We start from the raw sequence: 18409 nt of genomic DNA, 5'->3' as shown, positions 1-18409 counted from the left end.
GAAAAAAATACCTTAACCAATATATTTTACTGTTTTTTGTTTTGTGTTGGGTACTGGTGAGCTAGTACCCAGCTTTTTAAAATTTTTTACTTTGAGACAGAGTCTCACTATGTTACTTAGGGCCTCGATAAGTTTCCAAGGCTGGTCTTGACTTGCTATCCTCCTATCTCAGCCGCGGAGTCACTGGGATTACAAGTATGTGCCTGCACCTGGCTGTTTTCATTATATTTAGTGCACAAGAGTAAAAATGATCTTTAAAAATCATGTTAAAGAATTAATACTGGGGCTGGGGATGTGACTCAAGCGGTAGCGCGCTCGCCTGGCATGCGTGCGGCCCGGGTTTGATCCTCAGCACCACATACAAACAAAGATGTTGTGTCCGCCGAGAACTAGAAAATAAATATTGAAAATTCTCTCTCTCTCTCTCTCTCTCTCTCTCTCTCTCTCTCTCTCTCTCTCTCCTCTCTCACTCTCTCTTTAAAAAAAAGAATTAATACTGCTCTTTTGATAACATAAAATAAAAATCTAATAACAAAGCATTATATCATAAATCATTGCATTTTTTTTCTTTTCTAAAAATATAAAACAATGGTATGCCTTAAAACTGTTGATGTCTTAGAATTTTTTTTGGAACATGAATATTTGCTTCCCAGGAGGCTATGAGGAAGCTTGCAGCCTGAGAAGGTGTAAAAATAATTATAAAGGTGATAATGAAATGAGTCAAACCCGTTGCATAAGTTATTTTATGCTGAGTTTTAGAAATGCTTTGCAAATACAATGATCTGTGTATATTGCACCTGCTTTTAAAGGTATTTGAAGGACAAAAGCTTGTGATTACAGTTTACAGTGTTTTCAGAAATATAATTTGATATAAACATGGTATAATTTTATAAAGAATTCAAATCTATCCACCTCTATATGCTGATGGAGCATTAATCAAAGTAAGAATTTTAGCACAAAGAAATCGAGTAAGATCTGTAAGGTGAGCTTAAAGGCTCCTGATTATTTTGACAGTTTAATGCAAATGATTTCAATCAGGCAACCTGTCATTTATGCACAACATACGATGAGCTGAATGAACAGGGGAATGACCAGTTTTGTTCGCATTGCAGGAGTAACTGCAGGAGTGGCTTGTGATGCTGAGACCTGAAATGCCCTCTTACAGGCAAGGGGGCCCCTTTCTGCTCTCCCCAGCACAGTGTTTCCTCCACAGTGAGCTACTCTGGCAGGTAGTTGCACTTGCCTAATGGAGATCCCTGGTCGGCGACTGTTCTGAGTGTGCCCAGGAAGTCTCTGTGTGCACAGGGTCCTCTCAGAGCCAGCCACAGGCCAGGGAGGCACAGGGCACGTGCTGTGAGGCCATCAGGACTGGCCTCCACACACTCCTCATCGCACGCATTAGGAAAGGCCGTCTTCCGGACTTTGCTTGGATCTCTAAAACTTTCAAATGTCAAATCTAATGATAGTTCTCTCCTGGAGTCTAGGAAATTCCACAGGTCCACTGTGGGGGGATAAGGGAAAGTTTTCCTAGGTTTATCTGGTGAAAAGACAGTGTTAAATCCTATATTTTTCTTTTTTAAAAATGCTAATATTATTTTTTTTCCTAGTAAATTTAATTTTCTATTTCAAATGTTTACTAGAGAACAGACTTTCTTGATAAAATGAAGCAGATCATTTTGGATGCTTTGGACTGAACATTTGTATTTGCTAAAATCCATACATCAAATCCTAGCCCCAAGGGGATGGTTTCAGAGGAGGCCTTTGTGAAGTGATTAGGTTGTGGGGTGGAGCCCTCAGGAATGGGATTAGTGCCCTCATAAAAGAGGCCCCAGGGGGCCTCTGCATGCTTTCCACTGTGAGAGGACACAGCCAGACACCAAATGTGCCAGCCCCTTGATCTTGGACTTCCCAGTCTCCGAAGCCGTGAGAAATGCCGTCTGTGGTTGTGAATCATCTACTCCACGGTGTCTGTCAGAGCAGCCCAAATGGACTAAGGAATATGTGAGTCTCAAAAGGTTTGGAGAAAGGGTGTGAGAGCAGATCACCTTCCATCTAGCACCAGAGCGAGTACCGCTCTGAATAGCAGGAAGGGAAATGTGTGTAGAACATTGTGTGTGTGTGTGTGTGTGTGTGTGTGTGTGTGAGAGAGAGAGAGAGAGAGAGAGAGAGAGAGAGAGAGAGAGAGATTGATTTCCCTCTCCTTTTCTCTTGGCCGCCCAGCTTCTGGAACAAGGAGCTGGCACAGCCCACAGCAATCCAGCTTCAGATCCGAGCATGAGGAATGCTCATGACCTTGTCACTTGCAGCCAGTGAGGGATTTTTAGTCCCTGTCTAAGACTTGGAAACTTGAGCCCTTCCCTTCCTCACTCTCTTCTTCCCCCCTCCTCACCTCACTGGCCCTCTTCTGATGCCTTCAGAGTCCCCATTTGATCTACACGCTCTTTCCTTACTGTTTATAATTTTCATTTTTATAATTTAAAAAATATTGACCTATAGCTACATGAATGACTGCCTTGTAGTCAGCCCACTTCTTCCTCATATTTTCTTTCTCATATTTCCTATGATTAAGATTAAATTTGCTCCAAGTGAAGGCATGCAGTACAAGCAAAAGCTTCACAATTGTTCAAACAAACATCGTGGCTGGAGTCAGGCGCAGTGGTGCACACCTGTGATACCAGCAAAGGGAGGCTGAGGCAGAAGAATCTCAAGTTCAAGGCCAGCTTGGGCAACTTAACAGGACCTTCTCTCAAAGTAAAATAAAAAGGACTGGAGTTGTAGCTCAGTGGTAGAGCACTTGCCTAGTATGTACAAGGCCCTGGGTTCAATCACTAGTAATGAAAAAAAGAAAAAAAGGAACGGTGGTTGGAAAATTCAGGCTTTACCTGGCCACCCAAGACGTGGGTTGCGCACCTGAACTTGCATCCCTCAACAAGAAATGTAGCTTCCCCAGGAGCCAAGCACTGCTGCACAGACCTTCACTCCTGCACACTGAGTGGCCACGTTTATTAGCAAAGAACTGTTAGGAACTGTGCCTTGAAGTATTTTATATTTCCAGTTTCAGAAATAATATGATTAGATCCCCATAAAATGGGTATTTCTTTAATGCCAACAAGACCAGAAGATTAAGAACAGCTTTGCTGAGTTATCACCTCATGAAGGCTGGCATTTGATTGCTTGGCAGAAGGCTTTGGCTCAAATATGTGGCCTTATCATCCTGAACCAGAAACAAAAGCTCTGAGTTTCTTAAGTCCACGTAGTACAGGCAACATTTCCTGCCTCAATGGCATTGAAGTCACAATGCAGAAAGCTATTGAATACAGAGATATTGAAAGCGGTCAAATATTTTACTGTTATGGGCCAGGCTATATGGGCAATGACCAAACAGATTCCGTTTTACCCTGAAACTCCACATCATGTAAGAAATGCTTCTCCCAGGAAAAGCCCCACCTCTGTATCCATCAACAGTTGCTAAGCATAGCATGTTTGTCAACACAAAATGACTATTCTTATACAATGTAAAAGTGTTCTCTCTTTGGTTCCCGTTTTTCTTGGACAATGTACCCTGTCAGAGATTGATTGTCTAGATGTTAGTAACCATTTTTTAACTTGTACACAACTAGGGATGTTTTGGTCCACTCTCCTTTCTGCTTATGATTTTAGACCTCATGATGTTTATTTATGGTTTTGAATTCTAGCAACAGCCACTTATGCTTTATTATGATTTTGGACCTATTCTGGCAGGTTTACTGTGGTTTTTTGTACATTTCATCTTAAAATTGGTTTAAGTTTTATAGCTGTCTGAGACTGCTATAATAAGAAGTTTTGTGTTTACAGCATTTTAGTAACAACATAGCAAAAATAAAAGGTGTACTCAAACCCTGGAAGGGGGTCGAAGGGTATAGACTTGCAGCCTACCCCTTGGCCTGCCAGCTGGTGGATCTGGACCACCAACTGGTGAATAAAGTTTCCTTCTCCTGCTTTAAGATGGACTTGGTGATTTATTGCAATCTCACCTAACATTACCACTGAGCCTAGAACTGAAGATTTGGTTCTGGCAAATCCATATCATCTGACATAGTTTATGGTGGGTTTTTTTTTTTTTTTGTACGTTTCATCTTAAAATTGGTTTCAGTTTTATAGCTGAGACTGCATAATAAGAAGTTTTATGTTTACATAATTTTAGTGACAAAATAGCAAAAATAATTTAAGAAAACACAGAGTCCACAGAATGGTTTTTCAAGCTGGGGAAACAGTGCTGGCCTCAACTCCCAGGACTCCCTTTACTGAGCTGTTCAAAACTACCTGCATGAGGCCAAACACAGCGACCCATGTCCACATGTTCTTACCTGTTCCCTGAGCACGCCTTCCGCGCTGTCTTATCCTGACTAAAGACTATTGGTTCTTTAAAATTCTGCTCAAGAGGCGGGGACATTTTCCCAGGACCACCCCTACTTACTGTCCATGTGAGTGGATATCTTTCCCGAGTTCCCACAGTGCTCCATAATTCCTCCTTGAGTACCTCAAACTGGATGGGGATCCCTGACTTACTTGGGATATCTTTCTCAATAGACAATGTCCTCATGCAATTTTTCCAAGAGTCATAGAGACAGATATGATTAGATCCCCATTTTATAGATGAGAAAGCAGAAGCGTAAAGAGGTAATGTCACTTGCCTCAGGTCACAGAGACATTGAGGAGTAGGACTGAGTTGAAGTTCAAATTGTCCACTCCAAAGTTATGACCCTGCTACCATGCAGGACCAAATATACATCTGTTTCTCAAAATCTAGTGAAGCAGAAAAATACATAGGAAAATTGGTAAACTCACCTTCAGTTTTTCCTTGAGATTTCTACTCCTCTGTTGCTTTATCATTTCATTTCTTTCCAAAACAGCCTCTCGCTGACTTTGAACAGCTTGCTAGATAGTAAAAAGAAATAAAAGCATGCAAAGAAGCCAGCATTTCCAATCATGATGGAGGGACAGGTTGCACGATAATGGGGCCATCTTCATTTGGCCCAGTCACATCGGTATATATTAATGTTATGTCGTATCAGGCATAAAAAAGTATTATTTAAAAACAACTGGTTCGTACTTACATTTCCCAGCTTTCTTTCCCTGAAATAAAATCAGAAAAACGCACAATTACTGAACTTCCATCATGTGACCCAGCAGTCCTCTAACTTTCCCTGAAAGCAGTGTGGTCTGCCACCTCGGTGGCTTTGTATAAGTTCCTTGGTCCAAAGGCCCCTCTTTTTTTTTCTTTGTTTTGTTTTGTTTGATACCGGGGATTGAGCCCAGGGTTGCTTAACCACTGAGCCACATCCACAGCCCTTTTTTCTTTTTTTTCTATTTTATTTAGAGAGAGAGGGTCTCACTGAGTTGCTTAGTGCCTTGCTAAGGTGCTGAGGCTGGCTTGGAACTCCCAATTCTCCTGCCTCAGCCTCCTGAGCTGCTAGGATGACTGGTGTGTGCCACCATGCCTAGCAAAGCCTCTCTTCTGATCCACCTCCAGTGTCCATTTGGAAAACAGTGCCTTTATTTCTCAATGCGCTTTGCGAAATTTCCTGTGACCTCCCTCCCGGTCCCAGTCACAAGGCAGTCCTCTCAGGCTGGGGTCACACAGCTCTGCTTGTCCTTCTCATACAACCTTCAACCCTCTTTGAGACTGTAAGCTCAGAGATGGGGCAATTCGCAGCCCACCATGGCATTCAATAAACAGTTACTGAATCTGATTAAATTCTGTTTAGGTTTAGTGTTGGCACTGGGAAGGGGGAGCTTGAGACACTACTCGTTGATGTGGGGAGGGTGGGTGGGAAGGAACTGCAGAGAAGAAAAATGAGGCTGAAATTCCAAGGGAGACCAAGTGACTTCCTGGAGCGGCAGACTTGAGTTTCAGAGGGCCTGGGGGAGACGGTGGAGGGGGCAGGCGAAGAAGCTCTTGTGAGAGCAGCGAAGCACCCACAAGGTTGCATGGTGACCACATGTTAGTGTGCCCAGGGCATCGCAGTACACACCCACCCATCCTCTGTTGGTTCACCTTTCACCCAAAGTGTCTCAATATGGAAGATAAGGCCAGTCTCTGCAGTCATTGGGGGATCAGAGATCTGCATGCAAGCCCACCTCTGTTAATCCCCACCAGGCTCCATGTTGCTCACCTTCCATTCTTCGCGGTTAGACTGTAACTCTCAGAGAACACTTTCACTTTGGGCCAATGTTCTAAAACTTTAAGGGCCTTTTGCAGATGAGTTAAAAAAAATCTCAGGAGGAGAAAAATCTGAAACAGAACCTGATCCTTCAAAGCTGTACCAGGCCAGACAGTTTTACAGAATGGACTCCTAGTTGTGGGGCATCTACAAGTTCCATTTCTGTGGGGCAAGGGCTAATGCTGCACGACCCAGGGGTGCCGTTTGCATACTGGCTGGTGTGTGCCACCGTGCTGGAGCTGGGTAGGGGACAGCTGGCTTAACACTAAGCAGTTATCTGGAAGGTAGAGACCCAGGATTCTGATTCCCGGGACCTCCTAATGTCCCAGGAAGTCACCCAGGCTTCTCCTTCACTCCAACAGTCATTTCCTGAAGTGGAGGTGAAGTCAACTTCTGTCTTTATCACCGTCAGGACCCAGGGAGAGAAGTCCCCAGCTGGGACCCTCCTCCCCACAAGCCCAGCACTATACCTTAGATATTCCGGCAGGTGGAGCTTGTCTGTCTTGGTGACCACTAGGGCAACATCCCTGCAGAAGCCTCGCTGGCAGGCTTTGATGCTCTCATTCAGAAGGTCTTCATGGGCTCTCCCTCCGGAAACTCTTTCTATGTCGCTGATCACCCAGATCGCTGAGCACTTATCGATGGTCTGTGGAACATGCCCACAGCAGGGGTCAGAGCATGAATGTGGCTTGGTTCTGGAGGATGATTCCTTGGGGAATCACCTGTGTCCACTCCCCAGACAACCTGCCTCCTGTCCTGTCTCTCACACACACCTCCCTCCTCCCTCTGCACCAGCTAGCCAGAGCTGCATGCAGGTCCCTGCTCTTTAGCTCTCGGGGCCTCTGCACTTGCCACAACTTCTGCTTAGCCTCCATTCATCCTTCAGGGCCACTCGGGACCACGGCAGATGGGCTGGTTGCCTCTCCCCAGCATCCTAGACCACCTGGACTTGCCTGCCATAATTCCTCTCAGACAGTTACTGTGCAGGGCCAGCTCTGCCCCCAATAAGGAAAGGGGCTGTCTGTACCCTTCATCTTGGAATCCACATCACCCCAAGCACTGTGTTTGGCCATTACCAGAGCTTTGCAGATGTCTGTGGTATGGTTGAGTGACAGAATTCAAGAAATAAGTCCTCTCATCCCAAATCTGTCACTCACTTGCTTCATCTCAATTGTCCTCTAAGGAAAATGCAGTGCATCTATGCATCTACCCCAAACCTGTCTGTCATCTGCATCTTCAGTGTGAGGTTTGATGGTCACTGCATGTCTAGCATATGGCCACCATGTGGCAGCAGGAAACCAGGCACTTTAGGATTATAAATTGCAAAGGAAAGGAACACATGATACCACATCATAATAGCATAAATGCTACTCTATTAAATGTGCAACTCTCGTGTGACAAGCCAATGTGGGTTGCCTCTGATGCTTCTCTTGTTGTATTGCTTCTCTTATCTCCATATAAATGAAAAGTTGAGCCAACTCAGGGATCAAGACAAGACAGTACTTTGCACATAAAGCTATGATAAGTTTGTGAAATCAAATCATTATTTTGCTTTATGGCAGTGGTTTTAAACTAGGGGAGATTTTGTGCCCTACAGGATATCTGGCAATGTGGGCATTGCATATGCTGGGCAAGCACTCTACAAGTGAGCCAATCCCCAGCCCTGGAGACATTTTTAATTGTGACAATATGGGGTAATAGTGGGTAAAAGCTAAATGTCCTGCATGCCCATGACAGCACCCTGTGACAAAGAGTTATCTAGCTCAAAAAGACACAAGTTCAGATACATTAACCTACAGCAGGGAGTTTCAAATTCATCTTGCCCATGACCACACAGCTAGTGAGTGGCAGAATTTGAAGTGGAGAGCATGTTTCCTAACTTCCGGCTGGGGCACAACCTGCCACCCTCTCCTCGCAGGACGTCCCCTCTATCCACTTCCTTTAACACCAAGCAGTTCCAGCATCCTTCCCTTGGGTTGGTAGCCAGCTCCTAGTCAGTGGGTTGGAAAGAATCCCAACACATGAACTTTTTTTTAAAACAACTTCTCTGGTGGAATTCAGAGTGGGGGACTTGGAGACCCCACCTGCTCAATATACCCTACCCTGCGTCCACAGCCTCTTGGCTCTACAGGTTGTTGCTTTTGAAGCTTAGGTTTTATGAGTTAGACAAACCCTTGCACTAGGGAGATAAAGACTACTTAGGACCCTGTGACTATGGATTCCAGCCCTTACCTATTTGTGAATTGTCTTTCATTTAAACAAGAGGAAAAAAACCAATCACTGCCCCCCTCCCACTTCACAAATTATAGTCAATTTAGAGAGTTTTGGGCTCAGCGTCCATGGAGGGCAGCAACCATCCAATCGGGTGAGGAAGACGAAGGACACCAGCTGGGAGCTCCTTGGGAGCAGGCCCTCTTGACCCTCGCATTCCCTGTGGTTCTGATAAACCACGGGAGCTTACTAAATGTACGTTCACATGAAAACAAAAAAAAAGACTGTGATCTGAGACAGAATTTGGAGAATTTGAAGAGGAGAGCACATTAACTGGGGGGCTTACACCAAGCTCCCAACTGCCAGGATTGATAAAGTCAGAGCCATGGGAGACACACACACACACACACACACACACACACACACACACACACAAATCTTATCTATAGAACAAGACCAACTGGACTCAGGAGTGGGTGCGATGGTACCTGCCACCCCCACTTCCATCTCCCCATGATGAATGGGCCTCAGAGGGGTTAGGTGACATGCTGAAAGTACCCATTTGTAGATGGCAGACCAAGGATGTCTGAATGGGTGATGGTTTTTAGGGAAGGCAAAGCTGGTAGCCAGAGAGATGTGTCCCTGTGCTCTCCTCTCCCTGAACAGGGAACTCTTCAGAAACTCCTTACGAGAAGCCATCATGAAACCACAGGAATGCAGGGGAGCCCTGGCCAAGCAGAGCACCCTGGGAACCATCTCCCACTGCAGCCAACCTCCTCAGAGCGCCTCTCCAGCGGGATCTGTGGGCTGTGATGAGCGGCCAGCGTATCTGACCACACCCCATCCAGGGAAAGGGCCTCGTGGCCTCCAGTTCACTTGTCATCTGCGTGCTGTGTGCTTTACCTCTTCCAAGAGACTCCAAGGCCCTCGTGGGAAGGCTCTGCTTCTCCTTCAATCTCGTTACATTTTGCTTCATCGTGTTAGTTGTAAATACCATACATGTTTGTGCAAAATACACAAGCAATACAGGAGTAGGAGTAAAGAGTGACAGTAGACACAGAAACTGTCTGTAGCTGGAGGGGTGCATCCTCCCAGAAGGGCAGGCCCTACTGTCTGCTGTTCACTTTAAACATTACAGACACACATGTAGACAGCCCTGTATGTCTATGAGTTCCCCAACCAAGGACTCAAATACCTATGGAGGGAAAATATTCTAAAAAACTGTGGCAGGTATAGTGGTGCACAACAGAGGTGGAGGCAGAGGTAGGAGGATTTGAGGCCAGACAGTTTGAGGCCAGCCTAAACAACTTAAGGAGGCCTAGTCTCCCCCCCCCCCCCCGAAAAAAAGGGCTGGGGGTGTAGCTCACGGATAGATCACTCCTAGTTTTAATCCCTAGTACCAAAAAAAAAAAATATATATGCATCTTTACTGAATGTGTCATTTTCTTGTCATTATTCCCTAAAACAATACAACAACTATTTGTATTAACATTGTATAGTACTATAAGTCATCTGGAGATGATTTAAAGTATATGGACAGATGTGCGTAGATTATGTGAAAGTATTACACCATCTGATATGAGGAACTTGGAGCATCTGAGTGGTCTGGTGTCCACGGGGCATCCTGGAACCAACCGCCATGGACCCTGAGGGATGAGCGTATGCGATTCTTAGTGTAATAGGTCATTCTCTGAGTTCTCATTCACCGAGAGAACTGTAGAATAGAGTAAGAGTTAAGAGCAGAAGCCCCCCAGGGCTAAAATATCTGTTATGGGTGCAATTTACTTCACTTAGAACAGGGCCTGGCACAGAATAAATGCTCAGTAAATGTCCGCTGTCATTATTAGCCATGATCTTTGCCTCCTCTGGCTTAGTGTATGGCATGTGTGTGATAATGAATGAACAATGAGATCCCTCAGAACCCCTCAGCCTCTGGTCACTAGGTGTGAATTGCTAATTGCCCTCAAGGCTCTGTTGGTTCTCCCATCTGGAGGTGACTGAGCATTCCATTGCTGGGAACCGAGCTCCAACCCAAGCCTTTGGTGGAAGGAATGGACCTCCTTCCAGACCACCGCCTTCCACCAAAGCTGGCTGCACTAGGGATGGTCACCTAATCTGGAGAGAATTAATCCATTAGCTGGGCAGTAACCTATCAGATTTTTCCTTTAAGAAATTTGAGCAAAAAGACATAAAGACAGTGCTAAGCTGTTGGGCCTTGCACCTGCTGCACTCTCTCTCTACCCCACTCTGCTTGGATTACTCTCTTACTCTGAGGTCTCTCTATGGCTGACTGTCCACAGACCATATAAAGCAGAATTTAATCCCAGTGAACTCATAAAATTCTCTAAGTTGGAAGTAGAATTTTTTTTTTTTTTTTTTTGGCTTAGAAAGGATGGAGGAGGTGAGGGAAGAGGAAAGAAGCTCAATGAAAGAGAATCACCTTTTTCCACATCTCATCCCTCTTGCTGTTGAAGTCGCCTGTGCCTGGAATGTCCACCAGCACCACCCCTTCCGGAATCAGCGAGGATTTGGGGAGAGTCACTTCCACGTGTTTGACCAAGGGCCAGATTCGGGTTTCAGCTGATTCTCCGTCCCCGTCTCTCCTCTGAGTCCGGATGTAGGGGTCCAGCTTGATGGACAGTTCTCCTGCCTGAGAAGGAAGGTCACAGTCACACACCAGCGTGCTCCCAGCTCTTTTCTCCTGGGTCAACTGGACACAGGTCTGTTGAAGGCCTGGCCAATGGATGTCAGGAGGCCCGTTGTCTGCTCTGCAAGGGCTTTGAAAGGCTTCGTTCATTTGACTTCCAATGTGCCCATCAACTGCTTAAAATATTCTGACAGACTCATACATATTATACTTTCATTATAATACAAAAAAAATCTAAGGAAATTTAAATTTGTAAATATCTAAGTAGCATTAAATATTTAAGGATTTGTTAATCAGGGGATAATTGAACATTAGATGTTAGGATATACATAAGCAACTATTCTTATTTTGTGCAAAAATCACCAGGTTTCTAAATAGAATAACAATACTTTAAGGATGAATTTTAACAAGAAAAACTAGGTTTTTAAATGCACAACTTGAATAAACTAAGTGTTGCTCCCACAAATATTTTGTTTTAATATGGAAATTAAATTTTAAAAAGTTCACATAGCACCACCCTGAGTTTTCGTCTGTCTGCCTGGGGAGGCAGTGGAGGAGGATGGGTCTAAGCCAATCAGGACAAGCCTGCTTCTTGCCTCTTGTCGGTCTCCCTTCAGTTAGGAAAGACCACGTGGCTCCCTTCTACATAATGAAATCAGCACACAAATTTGTTGAGGGTGTTTCTGGGGAAGATTTTATTTCCTGATGAAAGGGGAGATATGGAAAATGCCAGATTTTCCAACTTCTTTCCATGAGGCTAGCTGTGAAGTCTAGCACTGACTTCGGTCGTGACCTTAGGACCACAAGGCAGTGAGTGTGATGAAGGTCAAGAACTCTGCAGAGAAGCTGACCTGACACTGCTGAGCCTCTCCATCAACCCAGGACCCTGCTGCCCCCAGACTGCTTACATGAGAAGATGAATAAACCCCTATAAGTTTAAGCTATCCTATATCTTTATTTTTATCATTTGCAGCTAAATAGTATCCTTAGTTAATCCTTAACTAACTAAAACGGTATTTTCTCTGCATAAAACCTCCTCCATTCCGATGCTAAAAATTTCTATTCAACAGCCAGAAAAGATAACTTGGGTCATGAATAACTCTGAGTCAGGCATCAATTTGTTTCTAATAAAAACACTGTACCTCAGGTAAGTCCTCTAAATGGACTCACTGTTATATTTAAGACCCGTGATAAAATGAAGAAAGCAAATCCTGAAGCTACCTACCTCTTCTGCCTTGAGGGTGATGACTCTGGAGGTGGGAATCTTCCCTTTGGGCTTTGCCCTCAGTAGCTCTTCATAGTTCTTTCTTTCTGCCCCAGTTCCATAAACCATCCTTAGCTTCCAGATGGCCTCCTCCACTGCGCCGTCCCCATCCCAGGGGTCCACCTCTTCCCCGCCTGGCTCCTCTGCACTGTGCAGGAGTTTAGTCAAGTTCTTCAGCTCCTCTTTCCACTCCTGCCAAGGCAGAGCAGGGACACACCCTTGGTGACACAGGAACAGGAGGAGCCATGCTACCCCATGCAGGGTCCGGGCTGCATCATCAGGACATCTCAGATCAGCTACCACACCCCCTGGCTGTGTGGATGAGGAAACAGGGCCCCAAGGGGAAATGGCTGGCCCCAAGTGCCACAGGGAGCAGAACCCATCTCACTCCACTGAGCTTTCTCATTCCACAATACTGTCTTTCCACTCAACAAAAACATGAGCTGTGTATGCAAAGGATGTGAGACAGTGAGAAGGGAGAAAGAAGGAACAGAGAGAAGGAAGAGGGAAGGAAGGCAGGGAGGGGGGAGGAAGGATGGGAGGGAAGAGGACAGGGGACACACTTGCCTGGTCAGAGAGAAGGTGGATTTTGGCCTCATACTGCTCACAGCAGCCCGAGCGCACTTGGACGATACAAGAAGTGCAAATGCTTTCTCCGGACACGGGCAGAAACATTGCCTGCTGAATGATGGCATTGATCAGGGAGCTCTTCCCAGCCCCAGTGCTTCCAAATAAGCCAATGTAGATCGGATCCAATGACGGCTTTTCAATCAAGGCAAGAAGCCTGTTTCTGTTATATTATAAAATGCACATTTTCATGATCATCCAGGTGTAGTGGGGAGACCATCAGAACAGAATGCAAGGAACTGAGTTCTAATCCTGGGCAAGTCACTGCATCCTCAAAACCTCTACTCTCTCCTTGGTCAAAGGGAAATGTTATTCGCCATTCGCTACACAGAGTTGGCCTGGGTGGGGGTGCGGGCATGAACTATGCAAAAATACTTGGTAAATATAATTCTATACAGATGTGAGGCACCTTGTTTGTGTTCAATAGAAATTACACATTCTTGTCCCTAATAAAACTTACGCAGAGGCAAAGCAGTATTATAGCAACCCAGAGTCTTACTGTGTAGTGGCACCCCCTTCTCCACAGAAAATCTTAACTAAGCTTCTCTAGTATAGTAGTTTGTAGAAGTGTGTTTGCAAATGCAAAATGTGATAAAAAAAAATAGAATAAAATTTAAAAAAGACAGATCCTTTAATAAGGCCTCTGGCCTTGAGCTGGAGCCTCACAGAGATGTTTACATTTCTAAGATAAGAGAAGTTACCAACTGGGCTCCATGGTAACAGCTGGCAGGGGAGGGAAGAAAGGGGAGAAGAAGCTCTCCCCTTCTCAGGGGTTGTTCTTGAAGGGTCAACTTGTCCAGTACAGTGAAAGAAAAAGCTGCTTTTATGTGATCTTCTGCAGACTGTGAACTTCTGAGCCCCTCCCCTTACATGCTGGGTATAAAACTCTGAAACTTCCTGAACTCAGGGTTCGGGGGGATTGACTGATGACAGCAAAAGCTTTGCCCTCTGAACCTGGCTATAGCCAAATAAACCTGATTCCTGTTCCTTTTTTGGTGTCTTGCCTCATCTGTTCTCTGCAACAACTGAGCAGGAGAGATTGTAGCTTAGGCACCTCTCAAGCGCCTCACGTCAGTTCCCCGAGTATAGTGTGGGGCACAGGCTCAGAGTCACATAGCCTGGGTGGGGTTCAGGCCCTTTCTCTTACCAACAGTTTGAGTTTACTCAGTTTACTCACTGCATCAACCTCTCTGAGCCTCAATTTCAGTAAAATGGGAAGATCAAAATAGCTCTCCTCTTTATAGGGTGTGAGCTTTAACATATGTAAGGTATTTGGCAAATCGCTGACAACAGGGATAACACAATGAATGGTAACTATCAGTGGTAATGATAATGGCCCCCAGCTTCAGAAACTCCCGGGTTTCTCTGCTTAGTTTCTACCTGAAAACTTCTTTCTGTTGAGGGGGAGAAAGCACCTGAGCCTCCTAAGGAAAGGCATCAGCGCCTGAGTCGAGGGTGTGGGTTTCGACTCACATGAGATACTTGACTCCGTTAGGAATGCTGTCATCTAAGAAGACACACTGGAGAAGTTTCTGGTAAGTGTTGCTCAAAACCCTTCTGGTCCGTGACTCCAATTTCTCATCTGGAATCAATAGAAATGAATTACCTGGGATGCGCCTGGCAGGGATCGAGTATTAGGTCTCCAAAGGAGGAGTCTGCTGAATATTGCAGAGAAAGGGAAAGAAATGAAATGAAAAGCCATTTAAACTAGAGAGCAAGAGAGCGACCGTGGGAGATTATCACTTGATGGAGATGGCAGCGCCAATTCCGACAACTCCAGAGGGCCAGCCTCTCTGCAACTCCTAATCAGAAGCCATCTCAGGCTTTGCCACGGGCTTTAGCACCTCCTAGACTCTTTTCTCCTGTGGTCATAAAATGACCAAAATGTAAGAACACCATCCAAACCCCCACTAAAGCACCAAATTAACCATTTTCACGGCCTTTGTTCTAATCAGAAAGAGATTATTTTTATACTATCACCCCCTCTTCCAGAGCAATGTGGAGACAAGCTTTCAGATGACACATCTTCATTTGAAGACCTTTCACACTTCTCCTCTGAGCATTTGAACACAGTTGGGAAGGACAGAGCCGGGTTAAACAAGGTACACCGCAGTTTTATAAACTCACATTCCTTGAGAGCGCACTGTTCTGCTGACTGAAGGGCTCGGAATCGCTGGCCTGGGCCCGCCCGGCGTCTTTTCTTCATTGGTTCTTTAAATACATCGTCTTCAGCTAGAGGGGAGCAGAGGTTCCGCAGTTATAGGTATGGGGCGCGGCATCTTTGCCTCACCTCACTCACGGCACAGGCTCTGAGGGCTAAGAGAGGACCTCTACCAGCAGCTCCGTCTGCCCATAAGCTCATTCGGAACAGGATACTGTGGCTCACCCCATTTGGTTCCTACTTCTGACCCAGGGTTTTATATTATTATTATTTTTATTTGATTCCAAAATGTAGCATCCAACATTATCTCCCCGCATGAAAAACATCAATTTGGAGGTTTTCAGAAACCAAAGTGGCTAGACATTCTCTACCAAATATCAAGTTTTAGGAAATCAACCCACTGTGGAGAGAAAATCCCAAGGCAAGGCTAAGTGTGGGTGAAGCCTTTTCAGACTAAGAAAGAAATTGATCAGAAGCAGAATGCAGGGGCGGGGGGCGGATCATGGGCCATGTACCCAGGATAAATAACCCCCTGAGCAGCAACTTCTTAATCTGTAAAATGAGAGAACTGATAAAAATGTGTTAGAGGAGCTTTGGATGGTGCTCTCCAACATGGGTGCTTTTGAGAGGGAACATTTTCCCCTTCTTCACCTGGAGACATTAGCAGCTGCCTCCTTCCACAGTCAAGAACAGACATCACAAGAGGCAAAGCTTTGTAGTTAAATCTTTGTCGTTCTGCAGACTAGCTCACTCAAGGTTTTCCCCTTGGTTACAGGTGCGAGGTTGGTAGGGCCCATAACCCCAAAGAAAGTTTAATCAAAAAGTTGTGTGTATGTGTGAGAGTGGCGGGGAGGGTTAAACAACACCTCGGTGGTGGTGTTCACCTGGTTAGAAAGGGGATAGAGTTGTTTGTAATTATCCTAACCCAGTGCTTCTGGGACTGGCTTGTGCCTTAGAAAAAAGCTATGGGAAGAACTGGAAGACTTGATGCCGAAGAGACACCACACTCTAAGCTTATATAAAGAGGGCTGAGGCTCCAAAACTGAATGTCACCTACAAAGGCCATTTTCCCTAAAGAATTCCACTGTTCTGCTGTGGAATGGCAGCCACATCAGAAGGCCCAGCCTCAGTCCTAGGTTCCAGATGTAGGTCTCCTGGACAGCTCAGGCAGCTTCCACTGTTCAACCTTGCAAATTCCAGCACCCATTCTGCTCACACCCCACAGAGTATTCTAGCACAGAGCCACATACCAAATACTGTCCCTCTGCCACCTCCTGCTCAGGAAGGGGCTGTTGAAAGAGCTTGTAGTTTAGACCTTGTACCTCAGACATCTCACTTCAAGACTAAGCTTAACTGGAAGAATTCGCCCTGGCTCAGGTTAAGGACTGCATTAGAACTAAATACCAAGTGGTTGCTGGCTTGGAGGCTGGAGAGGAAGAGGCAGAGAAGAAAAGAGCATGCTGTTCAGGCACCTGGGCCAGCTGCAGGCTGAACAGCACAGTGCCAGAAAGTCTCCTCCACCTGTGTGGGAAAGAATGTAAAATGATATCCAGTTTGTAACTTGGGGACTCTTTTGTGTAAGCAATGTTTCCTAGTCTCTTATCCACATGTGACAAGTGATAAGCCCATATATTCAGGGCTCTTATTTCAACTCTGTAGTGACTGGCAATTAATCTGATAACAGACTGGAAACTTATTTATCAACTAAAGCAAGGTTAAGAAGTAGATAAAATAGCATAGTTTAAAACTCTTTTTTTTTTTTTTTTTAATTTCCAAAGTGAAAAACTGCCTAGGAAGGAGAAAGTCTTGCATCTCGGACTCATAGTATTTGCATGGATAGTATTTCCATATTGAATTATAACTTGAAATGTATTGGCCCGAACTTAGATCACAGCTCTTATTATTCCCTTTAATTGCTCAGGCACGCATTTGTGTTTTCCAACATTCTATATAGAGTTATTCTAGGAAAGATAGTAGAAGGGGAGGGAGACAGGACCAGGAAAAAACAAAAACAAACAAAAAAACCTACTGCTGCTGTTGCTTCTGTCTACCACAAGGTGTCACATTTGAAAAGTGATCCCCAACAGTCCAACGCGAGATGCAGATTCATTGTTGCTCCAAACCATTGCCAGAGGCCTTCAGGATCTTCCAAGCAAAATGATCCCACTCCTCAATACTAAGCTCAACCAAGCGGATCCCCAAGTTCATTCTGTTTCAGGCTCAGCCATGCTTCAGGTGCTGGCCACTACCCTGCTGACCCAGAGGCTTTGCTTTCCTTTCCCGTAAGCTAATTCTTTCCACAGGAAGGAAAAAGCATTTCTCCTTACATCTCAAAACACAAAGGACTATAATCCCCATTTTCTGCACATGGAGGTTACTTCCCTGCCATCTTCTAGGAAAAGCTCTTCCTAGGGGCCCTTCATCAGTCCTCTGCATGAGAGAGGTGACAGGATTCACCCTCCAAAGTGACCTTATAGGCTACATCTCTGCTTCTAAGGAAAGCTACCAACATCATTCCAAGGGCCCTACCTTTTCTGCTGCAAGAGAGGCTATCTTCAGAGGGTCCTAAAAGAAGGTTCTGTAACCTTTTTTGTAAAAAAAAAAATGTAGAAAACCCCACAACTGAATTGCCAGTCAAACAGTTCACTTCATTATGAATAGGCTATTTTAGTTATTGTTGAAATAAGGGGCATTCATTCACTATTAAAACTTGACATGAGAAAGCGGCATCTGACTGAAGAGCAATTAGAGACGATTAGACGCAGTCTCATCCATTACCTTTAACCAGACAACAGCAGTCTGTTCCTGTGGCTTCATCCGGGGACACCACTGCAGGTGTATTACCTGGGTGTGGCCTGGGCTCTGTTTCTGCCATCTCTTATTACGTGAAATCCTGCTTTTGTCACTTGGAAGAACCGATCTAAAAGGACGTACAAAGTACAAGGGGAAAAGCAGCAGACATTAAAAATACAAAAAGTGGAAACTAAGAATATATAGATCTGTCTATGCTTTGTTTTCCTCACTGGATTCCAAGCTCCGAAAAAGCAGCGTCCATTCCATCTTTGAATACCTCATGACACCTCGTGCCAATGACTTTCGTCTTAAATATGACAAAGGTTGATATGGGATCGTTAGTTTTCCTTCATACTTGTATCTTTGGAACTTTAAGCTGTGATATTTAAGACAGCCCACTCTGAATCAAGAATGAACCTCTGGAGGCTGGAAATGTGCAGGTGAAGTTCCCTGGCCCTGTGCCCCGGGCTCCAGTCAGGTGTGCCCTGACCCCTGGGCCAGGG

The 18409-nt window shown here is 45.1% G+C and overlaps 1 protein-coding gene across 1 annotated transcript in view; it reads right to left on the bottom strand.

Annotated features, from left to right (window-relative positions):
* The window catches only part of Nuggc (nuclear GTPase, germinal center associated), a 45787-nt gene that overhangs the window by 18995 nt on the left and 8383 nt on the right, over positions 1-18409 (bottom strand). Inside the window, exons 2-10 of the mRNA XM_026398891.2 lie at positions 17892-18033; positions 15080-15184; positions 14426-14534; positions 12893-13115; positions 12287-12517; positions 10855-11064; positions 6674-6849; positions 5097-5115; positions 4828-4917 (exon numbers count right to left, since the gene is read on the bottom strand). Coding sequence (XP_026254676.2) covers positions 4828-4917; positions 5097-5115; positions 6674-6849; positions 10855-11064; positions 12287-12517; positions 12893-13115; positions 14426-14534; positions 15080-15184; positions 17892-17988 — 1260 coding nt within the window. The 5' untranslated portion in view covers positions 17989-18033. The remainder of the gene's footprint in view (positions 1-4827; positions 4918-5096; positions 5116-6673; positions 6850-10854; positions 11065-12286; positions 12518-12892; positions 13116-14425; positions 14535-15079; positions 15185-17891; positions 18034-18409) is intronic.

This window comes from Urocitellus parryii, chromosome 14, assembly GCF_045843805.1.
Source record: "Urocitellus parryii isolate mUroPar1 chromosome 14, mUroPar1.hap1, whole genome shotgun sequence".
Classification (NCBI taxonomy): domain Eukaryota; kingdom Metazoa; phylum Chordata; class Mammalia; order Rodentia; family Sciuridae; genus Urocitellus; species Urocitellus parryii.
Note: the sequence above shows the minus strand (reverse complement) of the source record. Positions and strands in the feature narration are given on the sequence as shown.